The 25,933-nt window shown below is 44.6% G+C and overlaps 1 protein-coding gene across 1 annotated transcript in view; it reads left to right on the top strand.

Annotated features, from left to right (window-relative positions):
• Nucleotides 1-25,933, top strand: part of LOC144509533 (adhesion G protein-coupled receptor B2-like) — a 962,811-nt gene that overhangs the window by 262,561 nt on the left and 674,317 nt on the right. The window contains exon 4 of the mRNA XM_078238437.1: nucleotides 17,022-17,186. Within this exon, the coding sequence (XP_078094563.1) occupies nucleotides 17,022-17,186 (165 nt within the window). The remainder of the gene's footprint in view (nucleotides 1-17,021; nucleotides 17,187-25,933) is intronic.

The raw sequence follows: 25,933 nt of genomic DNA, 5'->3' as shown, positions 1-25,933 counted from the left end.
CATCGGTGAGATCCCCGGTCACATGCAGCCACTCGACTGCCCTCTAACGTGGCGCCAGGTTTCTTTGAGGGAAGTTAGGGACTGGAGGAATGTGGGCGATTGTTACCACGGAGACCCTGGTGGATCCACGCTGCATCCTGCTGGAATTGACAGGGACCAATGTGGAGATGTGGCTATAGTGTCAGAGTGGAGAGTGTGAGGGATGGAGTTGAGGCACCTACTGAGTGTGCTTCCATTGGGTGGTAGTCCCAGGACAATTGAGAGAGGAGAGTCATGACTCTCTCACAAATCTTTATGGCTCACTGTGGTTTTCTTTTCTTTACAGTGCATCGTCTGGAGGATCATGTAGCTTGTCGAGTTGGCTATCCTATTTATTGGCATAGGGCAGTTGCAGAAAAACCAACCTGCCACAGCACCTGACCAGGACCAGTGCCCTGTGGAGGAGGGAGATGTTGGGCCTTTCGCTGTTCCGGGAGCAGCACCATAGATGCATCGGTCCTGGCAGAGGGTTTTCCAACATTGTACCTGTAGATATCAGAGATGCAGTGCTGTAGAAGGCTACGTCTGTCCCGGGAGATGGTGGACCACCTCTGCCACATCCTGCTAGAGCCAGGACTACATGAAATGGGGGGAAATCAACTTTTCAACCAACTTGTGGTTCTTAAATTCAAAGCCGCTCTGAATTTCAATGTGAATGGCTCATTCCAGAGCAATAAGGTCGACCTGTGTGGCATCTCCCAGTCGGCCACACACAAATGCATCCGGAAGGTTACAGATGCCCTTTGTGCGAGGGCTCACATGTATATCAACTTTGGGACCAGGTGAGCCAAGGTGCCAGGGCCATGGGCTTCACCACCTTAGCAGGCTTGCCCCATGTGCAAGGTTTGGTTGACTGCATCCACATGGTCCTTGCGCTCCAGGGTGCCACTCAGCACCATTCATGAACTGCAAGGGATACTCATCCCTCAATGTGCAGCTCATCTGTGACAACACAATGTGCTTCATGCAGGTGTGTGCCCATTTCCCAGGGAACTACATCACATCTTGGGGCACTCTCAGATCTAGCCCCCTTGGAGGAAAAGTGACAGCTAGAGGGATGGCTCCTTAGGGACAAGGGGTACCCACTCAGTGTGGAGGCCACAAATGGAGGCCCGTTACAATGAGGCTGACATTTCAATGCGCGTGCTGGTTGAGCAGGCAATTGGCCTGCTGAAGACGCGGTTCAGGTACCTGGACCGATCAGAGGTTTGCCTACAGTTAGCTCCCTGAGGCTTTCCCACACTGCTGTGCTCTCCACATCTTGGCGCTGCAGAGGGGAGACCATCTGGATCTGGAGGAGATGAAAAAGTGCCATATCTCCTTGGAGGATGACCACACAGAGGAGGAGACTGAAGAAGCCTGGGCAGTGGTCAGGGCCAGTGCGCTACCATAACAGCACCATTTCCTTGGACAGAAGGTGATGGGACTCCTCCAATTGGCCTTGCACTCTGAGGAGGGCTGCTGTCATCCGAATGCTGTGAATGCCATTTACATCAACTTAAATCTCATGATTGTTCAATAAAATAGCTGCTTTCCAAAATCTCCTCACACCTTCTAATCTTGCTTCACACCAGCTGAAATTATGTCGGCCTGAATACCATTTAAAAATTTGTAGTGTGCACAAGTGAGACCTCAGTTCACTTCTGACTTTGAGTGTTTCATAAATAGCCTGCCTGTCAGAGCTCTGCATTGCTCTTGTTGCGATGAATACCACACTGCTGGAGCTGTAGGTTTGGTCTCCTGCTCTTTGCCAACATTATATACAAGAGTCATCATTGTGCTGCAGTAATCATGCAGGTTTCCACTTTCAGACACTGATCCGTATTGTGCACAGGGTTGGGAATACAGGAGTCTTCTGCGCCAGTGGCTGACATCATTGTCCACAAGGACACCACTGTGCTGTGGCACTGAGGCAGAATTCCACTTTCACAAACAAGCATTGCAATCAGTGGTGGAGTGTGAGGGAAGGGTGGGGATGATGAACACCAGGGGCAAGTGGGGAGGGGAGGCTGTGCAATAGCTGTAAAGGGGAAGGGTGAAAAAAGGAGGCCTACAGAGAGGAGAGGCTGTATAAGGGCTGTGAGAAGGGCAAGGTGGTGGAGGAGGATGAGGAAAACTGGAAGGCAGAGGGTTGACTAAGGGCTGAGAAGCTGCAGCACGACAAGGATACATGAAAGGCTGACAAACAAGGGGTCAATGGGATACCACATTTTCGACTGGAAGAGGATGCTTGCAGATTCTGGCATAGGAAGCAAGGAGAGTGTAGTTAGCGCGGCACATGAGAGATGTGTTACATGGAGACTCAGTAGGTGGGATGTAGTGGAGTGGGGTTTTAGGAGGGGACACTATCATCCTTATTTCTCATGGCAATGGGGAACTCTGTAAAAGTAACTGGTAAGACTCTGTAACTGGTCTGGGGTTTGTTGTCAGGAGTCACAGAGTACAGGCACTCCTGTGGTGGTGTGGAAAGAAATCACAGAATACAGGCAGACCAGAGGCTATGTAGACCTATAGTCAGAAGTTAAAGACAGGAGACAACCTAGGGGTGCAGAGGGCGTGTTGCCGGAGGAATCATGGGGAGTACAGTGTACTCTAGCTACAGGGATGAGCAAGTACTATATCTTCCAGAGGGAAAAAACATAGCTTGGTTGACAGGGCTGCCTCACAGTCATGTCTCTGGGCTCGCTGGGCTGTCTCTGTACTGGGCGGTGGATGGAATAGTGATAGTAACTGGAGGCATCTGTCATCTGGAGATAGGAAATGAATGATGGGGGGGGAGGACAGATGGAGGTTGAGGAATATGAAGCTCACCTTGGTGTGGAGGGGGGAAGGGGGGGTAAATAGGTTTCACCTCAGTAAGTAACCATGCAGACAGCCTCTGGACAGGTAGGCAGAGGTCCACATGGGGCATAGATATGTCACAGGTGATGGGACTCAAGGGGGGAGGATAGGAATGTCCACCACAAAAACTATGGGATCGAAAGTATTGGGGTAGGCTGGAGAACAACAGGAGGAACTACCCTCAACCTTCATATCATGAGGTTATAGGTGTGAGGAAGCCTTTGAGAGAGGGAGCATTGAATTCTATCCGAAAATAAAAATGAAGGCCCACCATTTTTCTTGACCATAGTAACAGCGCTGGCTCAGAACAAAAGTAGCAGCACAACTGATCAGGAGAGGTGTGAGGCAGTGTGGGTGGAGCGCATTGCAGGGCTAAGGGCCCCCTTCTGGAGGTGCTCTCTGACTTGTTATTGCTGCAAAAAGAACAGGAGTGACCTTACTTAGAAAGGAGGAAGACCTTCTCGGGAAGAAAGTCACTGAAAACCAATGCCTTAATTATGACCAGGGTGAGGTTAGGGCCGGTCAAGGACAGTGGTGGGAACTTGTGTATGGAATCAGTAGAGATAGGCGAGGTGATGAATGAATACTTTTCTTCAGTGTTCACCAAGGAGAGGGGCCATGTTTTTGAGGAAGAGAAGGTGTTACAGGCTAATAGGCTGGAGGAAATAGATGTTCGGAGGGAGGATGTATTGGCAGTTTTGAATAAACTGAAGGTCGATAAGTCCCCTGGGCCTGATGAAATGTATCCTAGGATTCTTTGGGAGGCGAGGGATGAGATTGCAGAGCCTTTGGCTTTGATCTTTGGGTCCTCGCTGTCCACGGGGATGGTGCCAGAGGACTGGAGAGTGGCAAATGTTGTTCCTCTGTTTAAGAAAGGGAATAGAAATGACCCTGGTAATTATAGACCGGTTAGTCTGACTTCGGTGGTTGGTAAATTGATGGAAAAGGTCCTTAGGGATGGGATTTACGACCATTTAGAAAGATGCGGATTAATCCGGGATAGTCAGCACGGATTTGTGAAGGGCAAATCGTGCCTCACAAATTTGATAGAATTTTTTGAGGAGGTAACTAGGTGTGTTGATGAAGGTAGGGCGGTTGATGTCATATACATGGATTTTAGTAAGGCGTTTGATAAGGTCCCCCATGGTCGGCTTATGATGAAAGTAAGGAGGTGTGGGATAGAGGGAAAGTTGGCCGATTGGATAGGTAACTGGCTGTCTGATCGAAGACAGAGGGTGGTGGTGGATGGAAAATTTTCGGACTGGAGGCAGGTTGCTAGCGGAGTGCCGCAGGGATCGGTGCTTGGTCCTCTGCTCTTTGTGATTTTTATTAATGACTTAGAGGAGGGGGCTGAAGGGTGGATCAGTAAATTTGCTGATGACACCAAGATTGGTGGAGTAGTGGATGAGGTGGAGGGGTGTTGTAGGCTGCAAAGAGACATTGATAGGATGCAAAGCTGGGCTGAAAAATGGCAAATGGAGTTTAACCCTGATAAATGTGAGGTGATTCATTTTGGTAGGACTAATTTAAATGTGGATTACAGGGTCAAAGGTAGGGTTCTGAAGACTGTGGAGGAACAGAGAGATCTTGGGGTCCATATCCACAGATCTCTAAAGGTTGCCACTCAAGTGGATAGAGCTGTGAAGAAGGCATATAGTGTGTTAGCTTTTATTAACAGGGGGTTGGAGTTTAAGAGCCGTGGGGTTATGCTGCAACTGTACAGGACCTTGGTGAGACCGCATTTGCAATATTGCGTGCAGTTCTGGTCACCTCACTATAAGAAGGATGTGGAAGCGCTGGAAAGAGTGCAGAGGAGATTTACCAGGATGCTGCCTGGTTTGGAGTGTCGGTCTTATGAGGAAAGGTTGAGGGAGCTGGGGCTGTTCTCTCTGGAGCGGAGGAGATTGAGGGGAGACTTAATAGAGGTTTATAAAATGATGAAGGGGATAGATCGAGTGAACGTTCAAAGACTATTTCCTCGGGTGGATGGAGCTATTACGAGGGGGCATAACTATAGGGTTCATGGTGGGAGATATAGGAAGGATATCAGAGGTAGGTTCTTCACGCAGAGAGTGGTTGGGGTGTGGAATGGACTGCCTGCAGTGATAGTGGAGTCAGACACTTTAGGAACATTTAAGCGGTTATTGGATAGGCACATGGAGCACACCAGGATGGTAGGGAGTGGGATAGCTTGATCTTGGTTTCAGATGAAGGTCGGCACAACATCGTGGGCCGAAGGGCCTGTTCTGTGCTGTACTGTTCTATGTTCTATGTTCTATGTTCTATGCTGTTAAAGAGATACTCAGAACTCAGCGACTTGACATCACAGTCACTGCATTTCAAGAGTAACATACAGGAATGGCATGGTGGGACAGTGGTTAACACTGCTGCCTCACAGTGCCAGGGACCCGGGTTCGATTCCTGGCTTGGGTTACTGTCTGTGTGGCGTCTGCACGTTCTCCCCGTGTATGCGTGGGTTTCCTCTGGGTGCTCCGGTTTCCTCCCACAGTCTGAAAGGCGTGCTGGTTAGGTGCATTGACCTGAACAGGTGCCATAGTGTGGTGACTAGGGGAATTTCACAGTAACTTCATTGCATTGTTAATGTAAGCCTTACTTGTGACTAATAAATAAACTTTTTAAGAATGTAGACTTTATGAATGGTGAAGGAAACACAGTTGCATCATATATGGTGTTCCATCAATGTAGGCCAGCTATGTGTTCAGCAGATTTGTCACTAATAATGGGCCAAAGGGCATCCACTTATTGACCATGAACACCTGATTGGTCATTAGCATGTCCCATCAGAAATTGGAGCACAGAACTAGTTTGGGCCATTCATCTCAATTACACCTTATCATATCACACAGGGCTCCAGATGTCACATTTCTGGGATGCCAGTTAGGTGACCTAACTGTTAGGTCACCTTAAGTAGGGCAGAAAAAGCTGTGGACTGTTGCATCTCGTTTCAACCTGAGAGCTTCACTTCTCTGAGTCTCTCTTCATTTTTGTCTTGATTGTTGGATGTACGGTGAGTCTGGGTCTAACCCTTGTGGGTCAGAGAGGTGATCGGATGGGATTGGGGAGTGGGGGAAGGTTGGAATAGGATAGGTAGAGACATGAAGGGGATTTGAAGCTTGGGGGAATGGCCTTTGATAGAAACAGGTTGCCCCTTCAAAGAGACACTAGTTGCTCTGGCCTGTTACCAAGGCTCAACAGGTTTTACTGAGCCTCTCCTGCCTCAGGTAAAATCTCAGCAGTAGCTGGCGGAGGCTGTTAAGTGGTTACTAATTGGCCCATTGGTGAGCATGGCTGCTCGACATCTGGTAAAATTACAGCAAGGGCAGGTGAGGCAGGTTGGTGCCAGAAGGGTGCCATTGTCATTGCATCCAATGTTATGACAGCCCCCACCTGTCATCCTGCCCCTGATACTGTAACATTTTGACCTTTGGGATATTGGCTGGAGCCTTTTGTGACGAGCAGTCTGAAGCACTGGATAAAATGAGGCATACTGTTTTGTCCTTGTTAACTGAGATGATTGACTTTGACCAATCACAACCATCTTCCTTTGTGCTAGGTATGACTCCATACAGCAGAGAGCTTTGCCCCTGATTCCCATTGACTCCAGTTTTGCTAGGGCTCTTTTATGGATACTCAGTCAAATGCTGCATTGATATCAAAGGCAGTCACTTTCACTTTACCTCTGGAGTTTAGCTCTTTTGCCCATTTTGAACCAAGACTGTAATGAAGTCAGGAGTTGAGTGGATCTGGCAGAACCAAAATTTAGCATCAGCAGACAGGTTATTGGTAAACCGGTACCACTTGATAGCACTGTTGTATTTGGTAGGCTCTGATGAATCAATCATCTGATTGACCATCGGGGTGGCATGGTAGCACAGTGGTTAGCACTGCTGCTTCACAGCGCCAGGGACCTGGGTTCAATTTCTGGTTTGGGTCACTGTCTGTGTGGAGTTTGCACATTCTCCTTGTGTCTGCGTGGGTTTCCTCCAGGTGCTCCGGTTTCCTCCCACAGTCCAAAGATGTGCGGGTTAGGTTGATTGGCCATGCTAAAATTGACCCTTAGTGTCCTGTGATGCGTAGGTTTGAGGGATTAGCGGGTAAATATGTAGGGATATGGGGGTAGGGCCTGGGTGGGATTGTGATCGGTGCAGACTCGATGGGCCAAATGGCCTCTTTCTGCACTGTTGGGTTTCTATGATTCTATGATCTCTGTTCCAGGACATTGCTCCAGGAGTTCCTCAGGGCAGTGTCCTAGGTTTAACTATCTTCGGCTGCTTCATCAATGACCTTCCATCCATCATAAGGTCAGAAGTACCATTCGCAACTTCTCAGATATGGAAGCTATCCGTATCCACATGCAGCAAGACTTCGATAACTTTCAGGCTGGGGCTGATAAGTACTAAGTAACATTCACGCCACACAAGTGTCAAACAGTGACCATCTCCAACAAGAGATTATAACTGTCTTTTCCTGGAATGCATCTTATTGATATTGGATGGAGAAGGTTGCAGCTTTTGAGTGTTTGGAGTGGATCACTTCAAAACTTTTTAATTTTCTTTGCAGCCTACCAAATACTGTGTACTACTGGCTGAAAATACTTTTCTAACAGCCGTAGAGTTGCTGATGGTGACAAGTGGTTCTGAGTTTTCTTCAGGGCTCCCACTTTCCTACCAGATCCCTAGTTTTTAATGACTATTTGTTCAATACATTTTAGATGCCGTTGTTAAGCTAAAGAGCTTAGAGTTTCAATCTGAAGAAACTTTTTTAGCCTTAAAAAGTAGGTGAGTTTTTCTCATGAAAGACCATTTTAATATAACTTGCCAGACAGAAAACTGGAGATAGAACCAAAATACTGCAGATGCTGGAATCTGAAGCAAAAACAGAAAATGCTAGAGAAACTCAGCAGGTCTGACAGCATCTGTGGAGAGAGAATAGAGTAAATGTTTCGGGTTTGGATGACACTTCGTCAGAGCGAAAACTATGGAGATTGGATGAGATGACTGTTTCACTTTTGAATGGACTTACCTTGCATTAAGTTGATCTTCCTCTACACCCTAGCTCTGACTGTAACACTACATTCTGCACTCTCTTGTTTTCTTCTCTATGAACGGTATGCTTTGTATAGCGCGTAAGAAACAATATTTTTCACTGTTAATACATGTAACAATAATAAATCAAATCACTGAACTCTTAGCTCCCCCCAGACATCTCTGGGCTCTCAGCCCCCCATCCCCCTGGATATCGCTGGGCTCTCAGCCACCTCCTCCCCCCCGGACATTGCTGAGCTGCCAGCCAAACCCCTCCCCTCGATTATCCCCCTTGCAGAGTTAAGCCCATCAGCATTACCCTGCCCCCTTGGACATAACCCCTTACAGAGTTAACTCCATCAGCACTCCTGCAGAGTAGCTCTTGCCTTCCCAAGCAGTCTCTACATTATTCTCCCTGAAATTAACTAAATGGGCGCATGACCTGCCCAACCTGCCTGCAGCTAAATTCCCTTAACAAGGGAGAGCTCTATATAAGCTGTAACGATGGGCACACAGCCAGGAAGATGGCACATTGGAGAAGCGCTCCAAGATTCACGGATGCTGAGCTGGGCTGGCTGCTGGATGCCAGCAAGGAGAGGTGGGTACTCCCCCCCCCCCCCCCCCCCACCCCGAGGACCGGTGACCAGTGCTGGAAGAAGATGAATGACCTCCTTTGGGCAGAAATGGTGAGTGTCCATTCCATGTCCATCCTCAATTCACTTGCATGCCCCAGGACAGCTCAGAGGACACCTCGGAGGGGGGCCCTGAGGAATCCTTTGAGGGCAGCACCATTCACTCGAGCCACCCCCTGACACCCTGCGGCCTTCCAGCACCTGACCCCCCAGCACATGCCTCTAACCCCTGTGGCATCCCCAGTCACAACCTCAGTCTGCCGAAGCACAGCCCCGATAAGCCCACCCGATCACCCCCATACCAGACATCCCCTACACCCCTTGCCCTTCCATACATCAGGCTCTCAAACCCCCTTTATGTCCCTGGAGGATAAGACTATCCATAATAGGCAGGAGAGGGAGAAAACTGGTGGTGGTGTTCCTGAGCTTTGCCTCCTCACCACATTTGAGGAACAAGCCATGGAGTTGGAGGGGGAAAGAGAGGAGAGAATGGTGATGGACAGCCAAGTCAGTGTTTGGCATGGAAGTAAGCATCAGCTTAACCCTAGTCCCAATGACTTATTACAAGTAAGTGGTGTGCTGCCCAGAGACCTGTCCTTTCCCTGCACTGAACTTTGTATCCTTTGTTACAGGAAATGCTCCAGTCCATCGGGAGCTGCCACCCCCCCACCAGCTTCCACCCCCCCTCCCCCAACCACTCCCCCTGCTGAGACGCTCTAGGACAGTTCAGAGGACACCTCGGAGAGAGGCCCTGAGGAATCCTCCGAGGGCAGCATCATTTACTCGACATAGGCATCCACAACACAATCCAGCAGCACAGATACTATCACAACTATGGGACATGTTAGCGGTGAGGCTTCTGGGTCACTTAATGCACTTACAGGTGTGCACAATACTACTGTGGATGCACATCAGGTGGAGACGGGAATGTCCGAGGTCTCGGTCAAATGAAGGTCTGCCAGAGGCAAGGAATCAGTTAGCCCAAGCCAGGTCCCAGGCCTTTGGGATTGGTCATCCCAAAGTTGCTGGAAATGCATCAGCAGATCTGGGAAATGTTGGAGGGGTTGTCAGCAACCATGCAGTGACTGCAAGGATGTTTGGAGGAGTCCAACAGACTTCCGTCGTAGGAGGTGGAGCAGGCACAGAGTGGTACCTAGGCCAACACTGCAAGGGTGGCATCCGCAATAGAAAGCCTGGGTCAGGAATTTGTCCCCATGGGTGACAGGGTGCAGGCCATCCTGGAGACACAGCAGGCCATGGCAGAGACACAGCGAGCCACTGCCGAGGGTGTCACAGGCATTCTGGAAGCAAATCCGTGGCCACGGGTGTTGGAGGCATCCTAGAGACACAGCAGGCCCTGGCTGTGAACCTTGAAAACTTAGCCTGGGCTCACGGGGCTAATGCAGGGGGTCTCTAGAGCTTGGCCCAGTTCCAGAAGGCCAATGCTAAGGGATCGTACACCAGGGGGCATATGGACCTGGACCCCCAGCAGAGTCAGGTGATGCCGAGGCTTCTGGAGCTCAGTCCAGCTGCCCCACCATCCCATTGAGTGTTGCCGGAGCCTACGGGCACACTGAAGGAGGAGGAAGGGCTGGAGTCCATGGCAGGGCTTTCTAGCCAAGAGGCACCGGATGTCCTCAGACTTTCCGATTCCCCCTTTCTCACATCGGGGCATCTCATGGGCAGCGGGCTGAACAGGTTGGCACAACTACATCATTGTCATTCGCAAGTCAGCTGGGGCCCTCCAGGTCTTGCCTCCCCACCGCCCCCCTCCCTCCCCCACGGCCACCCCGCATTCTGAGGGTTGCTGCTCAATGGTATTTAACTCCTTGCTCTCCTTCACAACTGCTGTGCCAAGCCCAGACTATTATGGAGCAGCTGGAAATGACACCAGCGTGACGACAAGGGGGAGAGGGAGGAATGGTACGGGAGGGGGAAAGTGCCTTGCCGAACTTGCAAATGACATGGTCAAGTATGTAAAAACATTTAAATGGCGCGATCCTGATCCCACTGGAAAAAATGGCCTGGGGACATTGCGGAAGAGTGGACACCAGGTGCGATTCCCGTTTTTGTGCTTCCACGATTATTTTCCACCTCGCTATGCTACTCGATCAGTGCAGGAGGGTGGGAAAATCGCATCCCTGGTGATCCAATTTCATGCTGGATAGATTCAATTAAAATGACCAAATTGACATGGTCTTTAAGTTAGTAACTTATCCTCGTACTTCTGAACCGGCGTATTAGCATTTCATTGAACACTCCTGTTAGTATACAACACTTCTATAGTGGCATAATATGTTGTGGAACTATCTTTTTATCATTTTGAATATAACTTATTGCTTAATAACTTTTAACATATAACCTGAATCGCTGAATGCTATTTTGAGGTGTAGAGCATCCAGTCACACTGGGAACTGATAAACCCATTGGACTCATTTTAATATAGCAGATTGTCTGTGAGGCTATATTTAAGAGAGCTGGAAAGAAAGCAATATAAATGCTAATATATCTAATGTTATGCATTATATCTTTACGTGCTGTTGCAATACCATTTTCAGTTTTCTATGTTCCATTAATTTTTAAGTATAAGTTTTTAATTAGAAAAGAAAGTTATCAGCACAACTTTATTTTTTAAATTAATCAGAATCGATAACAAGGAAATATTTTAAAAATAGGCTGAATAATAATATACTTGTTTATTTCTGCATTACTTCAATAGTAAACATTTAATATTCCCTAATGACATGTCAGCTGTTTCTCACTTCTCAGTTCTGTGTTATTACTGGAGTCAATTCACAAGTTCATTGTAAGTATGTATAAAGGATATCTCGCTATCTAAATAATATTATACACTTAATCATGTATCAGGGACTGGAATCTACAGTTCTGTTTTTTGAATAATGCCCAGAAGCAATCCGTTTTCCAACATTCCATTGCTTACCAAAGGAATGGTATTATTCTTCCTTTACTTGCTTTTGACTGTGGGATTTTTAATAGTAACAAGTGACCCTAGGAAAAGTGAATTGCTGTAATTAAACAAAGATAAATAATTGTAATTGTAAGTCAATATTCAAAGCAGAGTGTTAATCCCAGGACGAATGCTAAAATGAAGTTTTACTATCAGGGTTAGTATCTAACGATGAATGTTAATACAGGGTCAGCATGCAATGCAGTATATTAGATCTTCGTGAATGCTAAAATGAAGTATTAATGTCAAGTACTAAATGGAAATTTTTCCTTTTAGAATCAGTTCCTAGGTGGAAATTTTAGTATCAGATTAATAAAACCAAAAGACATAGGAGCAGAATTAGGCCACTCGGCCCATCGAGTCTGCTGTGCCATTCTATCTTGGCTGATATTTTTCTCATTCCCATTCTCCTATCTTTTCCCCATAACCCCTGACCCCCTTATTAATCAAGAACCTATCTATCTCTATAATACCTCGGTGTCAGTGACTGTACCTCAGGGTGCTGCTAGGATCTGAATCAGTACCTAAGGGATATTGCTAGTTTCTGGGTCAATATCCAAAGTACTATACTATATCAGAACAAACTCGAAAAAAGGGCTAGTATTAGGATCAATCCCCAAAGATGAGTGTTCGGGTTAATTTTGTTCTAGAGCAGTCTTATCCCAGAGATGTGTCAAAGCAGATTTCTGGCTACTGATATCATAATCCCAACTCACTTTCTTGAATTGAATCTACATATGCATACAGAGGAGATCACTAATGCCAGAATGAAAATTTAACCAGTGTTGCAGTGCTACGCTTTATGCAGTGCTTGGAAAAAGGCAAAGTAACTAGTAAAAGGGACGGAAGTACCCCAAAGATTTGTTCTAAAATTTTGAAAAAAATTACACTGCCTGATTCGCTAAATCTCTTGTAATCGGTGTAGAGTTGGAAGAGATGGTGAGTTGGCCACAGCCAGACATCTCCCTCCATCGACATGAACACAATGTACTGAATGTCCTAAAAGTTCTATGAACACCAGGATTCTTATTGCCTTCACAAAACATATGGCCACCCTCCTTTTGTAGCTCAAGTGAATCGGGAGGTAGAAAAATCATGAGATTTTCCAAGTACTGTCCCTCTATTTACATTATTTAAATAATTAATGTTCTTGGGCACAGGAACATAATGGTAAATTTCTCTGTCCCATTTGACATTTTGCCTTTGCTGTACTGCCAGTTTGGCAGAAAAGTACATAGCTCTTAAGATCAAAGTTAATATACAAAAGTATTAACTATCCAGTTCTTATGCAAAGGAGAGTGTTAATATTTGTGTCAGTACCAAAAAGGGTGCATTAGTGTCAGGGTCACTACCAAGGTAGTGTCAGTATCAATCCTTAGGTGTGACATCTTACAAAATGAATCCTCGATAAAATAAAAATAACAAAATAGTCCCAATGGTTCAATATTTTGCACAGTGAATGGCTCCAATATGAACCCCTCCTTCCAGGCTCTGCTGGAGACATCTCAGATCTCCCAGTTGGTGACCCACAAATGCATAAATCTGATAGCTTTTTCCAAGGGATGCCAATTATGTTTCTTTGCCCACTGGCAATGCACTACTATTGGTAGTTTCAAATTCAATAGTTTAAGTGTGACTAAAAATAAAGACTAAACCGGGGACTAAATTGTTTCCTTGATATAAGTTAAATGTATTTGGGGATTGGATATATATATCTAGGTGGAAAGGTTGAGTAGGATCAGGCATTGTTAAACTAGTAGCTTACATTACCACCTGTTTAAGATTTGCTATAGAATTGTTCTGGCATTCTTTTCACTCAGATTGAATGTTATCACCTTTAACTTTTGAGAGTTTGTACAAAGGTTTTACCATGTCTGTGAAGTTTGGAATAAAGTTTTGTCGATAGCTGACTAAACCCAGAAACAATCTGAGGGCAGTTTTAGATGTTGGAAGAGGCAACCTCTGAATAGCCTCTACTATCCGGACTCGATAATTATCTGGAGATGCAGTCAATCTTAAGGTAATGAGCTTCGGAATCCGCTCTCACCAGTAAAACTAGGCCGAAAAGATAGCAACTTACTTTTGCAAAAGATGCTAGATCAGCTGTTAATTTAAACCTGAGATTGACACATTTTTAACCACAGGTAATTCAGGGATATAGTAAGGCAAAGGCTGGTATATGGAATTAGGTTGCTGATGATACATGATCCCAGTGAATTGAGGAAGATGATCCCATTGAATTGACGAACAGACCCAAGGGACTAAATAGTCTACACCTGTTCATATATTTCTATGTGAAAGAAGGTGCACTTGGATGTTAAGTTGGCATTCTAAAGGATCCCTTGATACCCCATCAGCATTTTTGGTAAGCTGCTCGTAAAATAATGGAGAGATGATTGTACATTGAGAATAACTTTAATTCCATTCATTTTTACAAGATTTGGCTATCTCTTTTGAACTTTACCAGATTGTTAGTATTTTTCCAAAACTTCATAGCTGTGTATTGGGTTCTTGAGTTGACACTGATAGCCCTGACCATCCTTGTCACTTTTCTCATAAGCTAACGTTGCTGGGTGCCGAACAACAGCATAAAGAAGCCGTTTTGATTGCTGCCAGTCCAATCTTTAGTATACTTCTCCTTATGCAATTGTAGGACTATAAAGGCTGAAACAAACTTCCAACGAGTGCTATTCTTAACACCAGAAATTCACTAATGTCATTCAAATGAGCCTATCTCCGGGGGACATCATGGATTTAGTCTAATTTTCAGTGAACGAAAATTAGTTCCACTTCAATATTCAGAGTATCTGCTTCCGGACTACTGGATTTCTAACCAGAAAATATTGGAAATAATAGGCCTTTACTTTTTCAAAAAGTCATAGAAAAATAACCTAACTGTATGAACAATATTTCGACGTATGACAAATGGCATTGTTAAGAGAAACTGTGTCAAAGTTACTTGTTGCTTCTTATCCATTCCCTACTGTGTGTGTTCCGAAGCTGACAACCCTCGCAGTCCAAGCTATAAAGTAGCAAATAGGGGTGGGTGAATTCTTACATTTTATACTGTAACTAATTTACACATACCAGAGCTAATACTGAGTTGCACTAGCTGTACAGTGCCAGACAGGACTAAATTGCTCCCTTTTGTCTCTTGTAACGCAAGAGAACAATTTAGTGAGAATTAGATCCTGGTACACAGCCATGTTTTTAGAATTACCAGTTAAGATGCTTCTTGTAGGAATCTCATTGTCATATGCATTATATTCTGTTGCCCCCATTTGCTGCACACCAGACCATATGTTATTAATCTTCCCTGTAACGTTTTGTGAGATGTTGGCTGTTGATTTCTGGTAATGCTGCTTTGTTGTTGATACATAAAAAAACATTTATGCACACACGAAATAATGCAAAGTAAACTAAAAGTCACTGATATTGGATCTTGCAACCACATTAATAATTTAATTTGAAATCAATTGCATATCATTTCTTGATTTGAATGCATTGACTACATATGAAAGCAGAATTCAGTAGATTAATGACATTCCATACACTCCAAAAGATTAGTTGTATTGAGCTGTTGTCCTTTGCTAGGAATGTCTGAATCATCCAAGATCATTTTAAAGTTAAGGCATGGAGTATTCAAATTCTTACAGTATGCAAATTTTACAGCCAGAAATGATCCATGATATGATGTTATCATTCTGCGGTTCTATGTTTATTGTGAGTAAATGTCCTATCCTTTATTGGCAGTATATTGCATTGTTGGATAGAATCTTTACCGCAGCAGTGTTGAAATGCCTTTCCTCTCCTTTTCCAATGAAATTTCTGTCATCTTGAACTTAGCTCTCATATGAGAACTCAGCCAGTTCTGCATGGGTTTCATCCGGTTTCCTCCCATAGTCCAAAGATGTGCAGGTTAGGTGTATTGGCCAAAGTAAATTGTTCCTTAGTGTCCCAAAATGTGTAGATTAGATGGATTAGCTACGGTAAATATGTGGGGTTATGGAGATAGGGTGGGGGAGAGGCCTGGGTAAAATACTCTGTCAAAGAGTCGATGGGCCAAATGACCTCCTTCTGCACCATAGGGATTCTATGATTCTATGACTCAACTGCTCAATGCATTACCTGATTTTACATGGATCCAAGATATACCAAGAAGTACCAGCTTCAAATTCAGGTCTGTGCTGTGCTGCTGACTTCAACCTCTGATGCGCTACAACTGGTTTCAGGTCATTGAAAAGAAATTTACAAGGCAGCTGTACTCTTGGGTCACATAGCCTGAAACACATCTCAGACACCTGCTGCTGATCACCACCCAGTGATTGCTGCTGGAATATTTCGTGTATGGAAGCACATTAGGATAGGATTGAACTTTTCTGGCACACAAATGGACACAGTACCTAAGCTCAAACATGAAGAATTGCTCCTTTGTAGGAACCCAGAGATCTCATTCCTATGTAACCCCACATTATAAATCAGCATCTTTACATTAAGCGTGGAGAAATAGCCGGCAATGTGAATCCTAAAATCCCCACAGTACAGAAGGTGGCCATCAAGTCTGTACCGACCACAATCCCACCTATTCCCGTAACCCCACACGTTTACCCTGCTAATCCCCCGAACACTAGGGGCAATTTAGCATGGCCAATCAAGCTACCCGCACATCTTTGGAGTGTGGGAGGAAACAGGAGCACCCAGAGGAAACCCACGCAGACACGGGGAGAATATGCAAACTCCACATAGACAGTGACCCAAGCCAAGAATTGAACCCTGGTCCCTGGAGCTGTGAGGCAGCAGTGCTAACCACTGTGCCACCGTGCTTTAACATTAGTATCAAAAGGGCACATCAGGTGATTGGACACTTTACATTCAGAGATGTTAGCCTTTAAGTAAATAATCTGATGCATGAAACGTTTTTTATTTCCTTCACATTTACTTTCATTGCCCCACACATGCTTCATCTAACTTGGACATGCATCATACCAAAAAAGAAAAAAATCTGATGACATTACTATCACCCTAATAGTGACGTTTGTTTATATAAACAAGTAAATTGGCACTTCAAGATGTGTAGGTTCCGTGGATTAGACATGGTAAATGCGTGGAGTTAGGGGGATCAGTTGGAAAGGGTGGACCTGGGTGGGATGCTCTTTTGGAGAGTTGGTGCAAACTCAATGGGCTGAAGGACCTCCTTCTGCACTGTAGGGACTCTATCGTTCTAAGTGAATTCATATAAGGACCAATGATAATGAATAAACTGGAATGTTGTATGAGATTCTCTGGTCTCCCATTGACCACATTCACGCCGATGGGAACCCGCGGGAGAGGGTGCGCTGTTGGTGAGACCGGAGAATCCTGTCGGCGTGAATGGCCGGAGAATTGCAGCCCTTGTGTTGAAGGATGATGAACAGCATAATCTGGCTGTTACTGTGAAATTCTTTGATGGTTTAGCGCCAAAATTATTAATTCCAGTTTGTTCTATTTCTTTGCTAGGAGATCCTGCTGCTGAAGAATGGTCTCAGTGGAGTGTTTGCTCACTTACATGTGGCATGGGTTGGCAGGTGCGAACAAGATCCTGTGTAGCCTCCCCCTATGGAACTCTGTGCAGCGGTCCGCTAAGGGAAACGCGACTTTGCAATAATTCAGCCACATGTCCAGGTAGCTTTAGTTGTGTGGAACAATTTCACATCACAGTATTGATTGATGTCTTGAAACTAATCAAACTGAATTATCAAAATGGGATCTACTGAGAGTGGATAATGCTCAGAAGTGCTGATGGGTAATAGCAAAGGAATACTAATGTATTCATCTTGTATTCTTCTGCTATTTTAACACAAATTAAAGTTAAAGTTAATTCAAAGAAACTCAATTAAATTAAATGTATGTTACTGTCATAGTTAAAGTAGTGAACTGAACTGTCATATGTGCACACAGGGAAGAAATTTGTTCACGTAGTGCTACTTCTATTAGTGCTACATACACTATTTTAACTCCCCCAGGGCAGGCAGCATCATGGGCTATCACCTCTACCGTCACTGAATTTGTCACCTCTGCCCATATTGCCATATTTTCATCTCCTGGAGATGTAGGACGGCGTGGGTGCTGAGATGGGCTGATTGGAAGGCCTCGCAAGTATCCTCCATAGTCACCCATGTGGAATCCTTTATGTAACGTTCTCAGGATTCATGTAACAGCAATGCAAATCCTTTAAAATGGATATTAAAAACGTTAGTAAAGAATACAACCGTCCATATTTTTAAAAAATTCTGACCCAATGAAAGCATAATGTGAATCTACTAATGGAGTCACTTAGTTATAAAAGCAAACACACTTCTACTCAGTAACCATGTCAGAGACATCTAATTTGTTAATAACCTCTGAAAACTGTCAAATTGTGAAAACAGCCCCCTGTTGATATAAGTGGTTCTGTAGCTTTTGAAACACAATCAACCATTCATAACTGCCACAGCTCTCAAAATAAACCCTAGAAAATGCAAACAATTGAACCTATTGAAATGGCAAGAATAGATTACTTTTTTTCTAAGCTGCACCAGATCTCCTGCCAATCAAAAGAATCATTATGATTCTTCTATTTAAAGGGCTGTGAACATTTAAATAACTTCAGGTCATAACAATAGAATTCCCAAGAACTTTTAATTTCCAGTTTTGAATGCATTATAGCACTTTTCTAAATAGGAAAAGTACCCTAATGCATTTCACCACTTACACAATACTGGTTAATTTAATGGTGAATAGACCTTTGCAGGAAAAAGGTCTGTAATAAATCCCTGTCACAAAAACATACCTAACATTGTCAAACAATTTAACACTTGTCAAAATGTTCTTGACTTCTCAGCAGGCTTCCCCAAGTTTTACAAACTGTCAAACAAAGGTGGATTTTCAGAATCCTTTAAGGACCTGCTAAACCTGATGAAAATACTGGATGACAGGAAAATCAAATTTCTCTGGGGCTTGATGTCAGAGGACATGTATGTGGGGTTGCAACCTGGCCCTAATCCAAACCTCTTCTCAACTATGGGCTGCTTCTCCAATGGATGTACCCTTACCCATCACCAACCATTTTGTGACACAAAAATCCTGCCCATTAACTTTGTTTCTCGATCAAGCAATGCTGCCTAACTTGCTGAGCATTTCCAGCATTTTCTGTTTTTATTTAATATAATGTAATTCTTTTTTGTCAAACGATAATATGTCATGGTGTATGTTATATCTGGGACCCTTTCACTGGCAAAACTTCACAGAAAATTGGGCAGAAGTAACTGCATGTGTGTAATGGTGAAATAGTTTTTAAACCCATCTGGCTTGCTCCCCACTTTTAAGTTCATGTTGAGGATCAAAGTCAGGTATATTTCCATGTTGCATAAATGGCATGTTTCACACCACTGATTTATTGGCATTTATTATTTAACATTTAACCTGTTCAAAGTATTAAAGATCAATTTAATTAAACAGCAACGTTTATTATCAATATTGAGTTCACATTTGAAACAGCTGAAGATAATGCCAAGCCTTTTGTGGTTGTATGTATTAGACAAGTATGTACAAACAATATTGATATTTGTTATCAATAATTTGCAATATTCACAGTTTATACAAAGAAACACCAGAAGGTATATGATAATACTTGCCTTTATTAACTGAGGCATTGAATAAAAGAGCAGGAAGGTTATGACGGAGCTGTATAAAATGCTCGTTAGGCCTCAGCTGGAGTACTGTGTGCAGTTCTATTTGCCACAATATAGGAAGGAAGTGATTGCACTCATGAATCATAGAATCATAGAATCCCTGCAGGCCATTCGGTCCAACGTGCCTACACCGAGAATATTCCCACCCAACCCCTATCCTCATAATCCCATGTATTTATCCTGCTAATTGCCCTAACCTACACACCTTGGGACACTAAAGGAGAATTTAACATGACCAATCTACCTAACCTGCACATCTTTGAACTGTGGGAGGAAACCAAAGCACCCGGAGGAAACCCACGCAGACACAGGGAGAACGTGCAAACTCCATACAGACACTGACCCGAGCCAGGAATTGAGCCTGGGACCCTGGCATTGTGAGGCAGCAGTGCTAACCACTGCGCTGCCGTGTCGCCCCAAGTAGGTGCAGAGGAGATTCACCAGGATGTTACCTGGGCTGGAGTATTTCAGTTATCAGGAGAACTGGATAGGCTGGGGTTGTTTTCATTGAAGCAGAGAAGGGGACCTAATTAAGGTGTATAAAATTATCAGGGGCATAGGTAGTGTGGATAGGAAGGAAATTTTCCCCTTATCAGAGGGGCCAATAACCAGGGGGCATAGATTTATAGGAGCAAGAGGTTTATAGGAGATGTGAGGAAAAGCGTTTTCATCCCAGAGGATGGTGGGAATCTGGAACTCACTGCCTGAAAAGTTGGTAGAGGCAGGAACCCTCATAACAGGTAAGAGGTATTTAGATGAGCAGTTGAAATGCTACAGCACAGAAGGCTATGGGCCAAGTGCTGGAAAATTGGATTAAAATAGAAAGTTGCTTGATGACCAGTGCAGATATGATCGCCAGAATTCTACCGCCCCATCCGCCACAGAATCAGAGTGGACAAGGGGTGGACAACATAAATATTCGTTGATCTCAGGCGGGAATATCCGGTCTCGCTCGAACGCAGTCGTAAAATCCCGCCCGATGGGCCAAAAGGCTTCTTTCCGTGCTGTAAAACATTGTGACTATGACTCTATGATAGGATTGTCAGCGGAATAAAAGAGATGCACTCGTTAAGGCTCCAAATACTTTACAATGGAAGTATTTTTAGATATTTCACTAAGGTGAAATAAACAAAGTTGTTTGTTATTTTCTCCTCACTCTTTAGAGGCTAGATTTTGGAAAAGGGGAGTAATGGAACATATTGGTTGTGGAGACTCAGTATTGAAACATGAATTTCCAACAAATATGATTTTGAATTTGGAAATGAAATTCTACTGGGCAATCATAAAACATCTGCATAATGATGTTTCAGTTCTTTTCAAACAACTAGTGAAGACTGCATGAATCTCAATGTTGTTAAGCTCAATTAGTCTGGGCAGCAGGTTAAAAGAATTAGAACCTCAATTTGTGAAAAAATAGTGGGCTGGAATTCTCAAAAAAACAATGTACCCGTTTTTTGGGTGTACTTACCAGAACAAATCTCCGACACACTGTGAGCAATGCAGAGTGCCTCAGCATGATTCCCTCTGGTAAGTCGGGGGTGGGATCTATTCCTGCCAGAGTGGCCAGCAGCATAGCCTTGAGCGGGCCACTGTGCATGTGCCGATCTGATCTGTCAGCGCAGAGATTGACGCATGCACAGTGGCCCACCATTGCGTGCCTCCAATCACTGGCCAGCCCCGCACCCCACTGATTGCTGGCTTTGCAGACCGTCCCACCACCCCCCACGACCGCTGACCTTCTGCACCTCTCCGGACCAACCCCAATGTACCCCTCCCCACAGCCAGCCCTGGTCTGTGCCAGGGTGCCTGGTGGGCAGTGCCAGTTTGCCCCTTGGGCAGTGCCTGGGGTGTCAGGCTGGCACTGCCCAAGGGGCACCCCTCTTGCATCTGACCTCCCGGGTGGGGGCCTCAATGGCCTCTGACTAGCAGGATGAGGGCGCCTGTTTCCTGTTAGTGGGGAACAGTTGTAAACCCCACAAGTTGTAAACCCCTGGAAGGAACCACTCCCGGCGGGGGGAGGAGACGCCAGCGGGCCCAGAGAATACCATTCTGGGCCTGCTAATCATATGGCAACTCTAATCAGCTCTGCGTTGATTTCTGGCGTGGAGCTGATTGTGCCAAAAAAAAGCCAGTTGTGAACCTCCCTAAAGGCATGTTTGGCTGCCAATTCAGCATAGCCAGACAGTGTTCCTGGGTTAGTCCTTCAAATAGACAGAGCAGGTTGCCTGACCTTCTGCAGCCATTTTGTCAGAAAGATTCCACATTGAGTAAAGTTCGTATTTTAAAAATTATGAAAATTATGTACCTTTAATGGGAATGAGAGACTTGTCTGTTCAATCTGCTATGTTCATTGTTTTCTTCCTTGCTGTTTGTCACATCTCCTATTTAACAAATGCAAATTTTGAAATTTAACCTGTATTCCAATATAAAATCGACTTTAAACAAACGCAATAGGATCAAAGCAGGCAGACTGCAACATTGAAATCACAGACCACTTTAAACTTCAAGAGCGTATGTAAGTTTAAGTTTATTTATTAGTGTCACAAGTAGGGTTACATTAACACTGCAATGAAGTGACTGAAAATTCCCTAGTCGCCACTCTCCAGCACATCTCTCGGATTGTGGGAGGAAACTGGAGTACCCAGAAGAAACCCATGTGCACTCTGCACAGAATCGAACCTGGGTCCCTGGCGTTGTGAGCAGCAGTGCTAACCTCTGTACCACCATGCCACCCCAATCCCCAAAAGACAAGCTGTAGAAAGACTCTTTCCTGTGAGAGGATTTTAGGATAGACAGGCTGCACCTGTGCTTTGCTATGATTTGATTTGATTTATTATTGTTACATATATTAATATACTGTGAAAAGTTTTGTTTCTTGCGCGCTACACAGAAAAAGCATAGCGTTCATAGAGAAAGAGTCAGAGTGCAGAATGTTGTGTTACAGACATAGCTAGGGTGTAGAGAAAGGTCAACTTAACATAAGGTAGGTCCATTCAAAAGTCTGATGGCAGCAGGGAAGAAGCTGTTCTTGTGTTGGTTGGTACATTTCCTCAGATTTTTGTATCTTTTTCCAAACGGAAAAAGGTAGAAGAGAGTGTGTCCGGGGTATGTGGTGTCCTTGATTATGCTGGCTGCTTTTCTGAGGCAGTGGGAAGTGTAGACAGAGTTAATGGATGGGTGGCTGGTTTGCGTGATGGACTGGGCTTCAATCACGACTCTTGGTAGTTTCTTGCGGTGTTGGAATCAGAAAGGATGCTGTCTATGGTGCATCTGTAAAAATTGGTGAGAGTTGTAGCGGACATGCCAAATTTCCTTAGCCTCTTGAGAAAGTAGAGTCTTTGGTGGGCTTTCTTAACTATAGTGTTAGCATGGAGGAACCAGGACAGGTCGTTGGTGATCTGGACACCTAGAAACTTGAAGCTCTCAACAATTTCCACATCATCCCCGTTGATGTAGACATGGTATGTCCTCCACTACGCTTCCTAAAGTCGATGACTATCTCCTTGTGCACTGTTCAAGGGTGTTAAACCTGAAAGAAAGTAGGCCTCAAGATTGCACAAACTCACTGCGACCCCCATTCCAGGGGAGAGCACGACCTGGCCCCCTCCAGCTTAGCCCAAGATCCAGCTCATTTGAAGGACTCTCCCGTGGCATCTGGCCAGTGGCTGCTTTGCCCTTGAGCACCCTGGAAGTAAGTGGGGAGCGGCACTCACTCCCTTCCTCCCCCCCGAGTCCATGGCACCTGGTCCCCATTTTTAGGGATTGGTAGTAATTGGCGTCTGTGTGATATCCCGCTGGTGGGTGGTAACATTCTGTCCGGCTGGACCATCTGACTTTAATCTCGGAAATGCACTGACATAGTATTCAAATGAATTCAAATCAGGTTCTCACTGTGAGACCTTGGTCATGGCAGCTGTAAGGGCCTGGGAAGATTACGATCTGAGTTTGGGCTGGCGCGAATCCTGTTTTAGGCCTCCTGCCAGAGTTTCTGGCCGAACGGGATTTATGTCCACTGCAAACAGTTATGAAACCAGTGACTTACATAACTTAAACTTCAAACTACTCATCAACAAGAAATATTGTATTGTTTATAGATATCCTCTGCTTGTGATTTTGGTAGTTACATTGTAAATAATTATTCATGTTAATTGAAAAAATATGAAATCAGTCATTCATTTCAGAAACCTCTGCATGATAAATGGACAGCCCTGGAAAATTAAGGGGTTATTTTATTAAAGTTTTTAGAGTTTACTTATTAGTGTCACAAGCAGGCTTACATTAACACTGAAATGAAGTTACTGTGAAAATCCCCTAGTCACCATACTCTGGCGCCTGTTCAGGTACACTGACAGAGAATTTAGCATGGCCAATGCACCTAACCAGCATGTCTTTTGGACTGTGCGAGGAAACAGGAGTACCCAGGGGAAACTCACGCAGACACGGGGAGATCGTGCAGGCTCCGCACTGACAGTGACCCAAGCTGGAATTGAACCTGAGTTCCTGGTGCTGTGGGGCAGCAGTGTTAACCACTGTGCCACCGTGCCACCCAAATGTCTCCTATGTCTCTGTGAGCGGGTTATTATTTTGAACTGTCTCCGACTGAAGGTATGTGATTTTATGTTTTATATGACTACAATTTGTACATCTCCAGAAAAATAATGACGTGCAGAGATGTCCCATTTGTGAAACTCTAAACTATCATGGTCATCTTCAATCTGCTCTTCTCCATAATTCATGTCATGCTTCTGGACAGGGCTAATTGGAGGGGATGTGGGGTGGAGTGGAGGGATAGCTGGATTTAGGAGGGCCATTTGGCTTGGGCCTCAAACTCAAAGGGGGCATCTAATTGCGACATTTGTTTATTTTTTGGCATTTTGTAGTTTCGCAATTTGTTTTTATGTGCATAAGGGACTAAGGAAAAAAAAGTAAGTTTTGCTGATCCGTATTGTACATCAGGCAGCTCAGCCTATTCTACTGGCATGTGAAGGAGGATATAAGTACATGTATAAAATTTAAGCAGCAGAGCTGGCACACAGTTGAAGTTGTTGCAGTAACTGTTGAAAATTAATAGTTTTCAACATAAATTCATAATTGTATTGCATATTTTTGTAAATTTGTCTGTATCAGTGAATTCAGATGAACACAATTTCAACGTGTTGAAGCAGGTAAAGAACTATCATCATTAAACTATGGGACAAGAATGTTTGAATGATTTCGCCATGCTTAATATCAACTGTGACATTGCATGAAAGCTAGATTTTTTTCTTAATAATTTGTGCATTTGCACAGAAAAGGGCTGGAAAAGCATTTGTTAAATTAACAATTTGTCATTATTTCTCACTTTTTTTGGTGCTCTCTTTTGTTTTCATGTATCTTCATTTTTTTAAATTATCGCTAGGGTCCTCATAAGCTGGAGGTACCCTGGGTCTTTCTGGATCTGAGAGGGCTTGCTTCTGGTTTTTTTCATTTCAGTGAGATTAGCAAAAACAAATATTGAGTGGGATTTTTCCGCCTGGCTCTGCTGATCAAGCAGAGCAGTGGGGCAGAAAATATGAGCGATGAATGAATAATCAGATTCGTGCCCCAATTTCTCATCTCTTGTGACATTGCCTGAGGGGGGCAGGGACTGATGTGGTGGGACCTTGCAGAAGAGAGGTCCGTAGGAGGGGAGGGAAGGGGGAAATTGCTTTGGAGGGTGTGGGCTGATCAGTGGGAGCAGCAATGGGAGTAGCGGTGGTGATCGAGAGGTGGGAGCTGATCGGAGTCTTGGTGATCATGTGGGGGGATGGCAACCGGGGAGATGGGTAGCGATCGGGGAGGGGGGGGTTTGGGGTCCATGAGGTGGTGCGGTGGAGTGTAGTCTACAGATGTTCGAGGGCAAATCAACATCTGGCATGTGGGAGGCTTTCAAGTGTAAGTTGATAGGGATTCAGGACCGGCACATTACTGTAAGGATGAAGTTTAAATATGGCAAGTTTTGGGAACCTTGGATAATGAGAGATATTGTGAGCATTTGTCAAGGCTAGGAGGCTGGGAACACACGAAGCAAGTGTGGAATACAAGGAAAGTAGAAAGAAACTTAACCAAGGAGTAAGTAGGGCTAAAAAGGGTCATGAAAAATCATTAGCCATCAGGAGTAAGGAAAATCCCAAGGCTTTTTATACATATATAAAGAGCAAGATTCCCAGGGAGAGGGTTGGCCCACTCAAAGACAGGGGGGGGAATCTATGCATGGAGCCAGAGGAAATGGGCGAGGTATTAAATGAGTACTTTGCGTTAGTATTCACCAAAGAGAAGGACTTCATAAATGATGAATCTGGGAAAGGGCGTGTAGATAGTTTGAGTCATGTTGAGATCAAAAAGGAGGAGGTATTGGGGTTCTTGAGAAACACTAAGGTAGACAAGTCCCTAGAGCCTGATGGGATTATACCCCAAAATACTGAGGGAGGCAACGGAGGAAATTGCTGGGGCCTTGAGAGAAATCTTTGTATCCTCACTGGCTACAGGAGAGGTCCCAGAGGATTGGAGAATAGCCAATGTTGTTCCTTTGTTTAAGAAGGATAGCAAGAATCATTCAGGTACATAAGAACATAAGAACTAGGAGCAGGAGTAGGCCATCTGGCCCCTCGAGCCTGCTCCACCATTCAATAAGATCATGACTGATCTTTTTGTGGACTTAGCTCACCATAACCCTTAATT

This window comes from Mustelus asterias, chromosome 21, assembly GCF_964213995.1.
Source record: "Mustelus asterias chromosome 21, sMusAst1.hap1.1, whole genome shotgun sequence".
Lineage (NCBI taxonomy): Eukaryota > Metazoa > Chordata > Chondrichthyes > Carcharhiniformes > Triakidae > Mustelus > Mustelus asterias.
The sequence above is the reverse complement of the archived record's forward strand: the minus strand, read 5'-3'. Positions and strand labels throughout refer to the sequence as shown.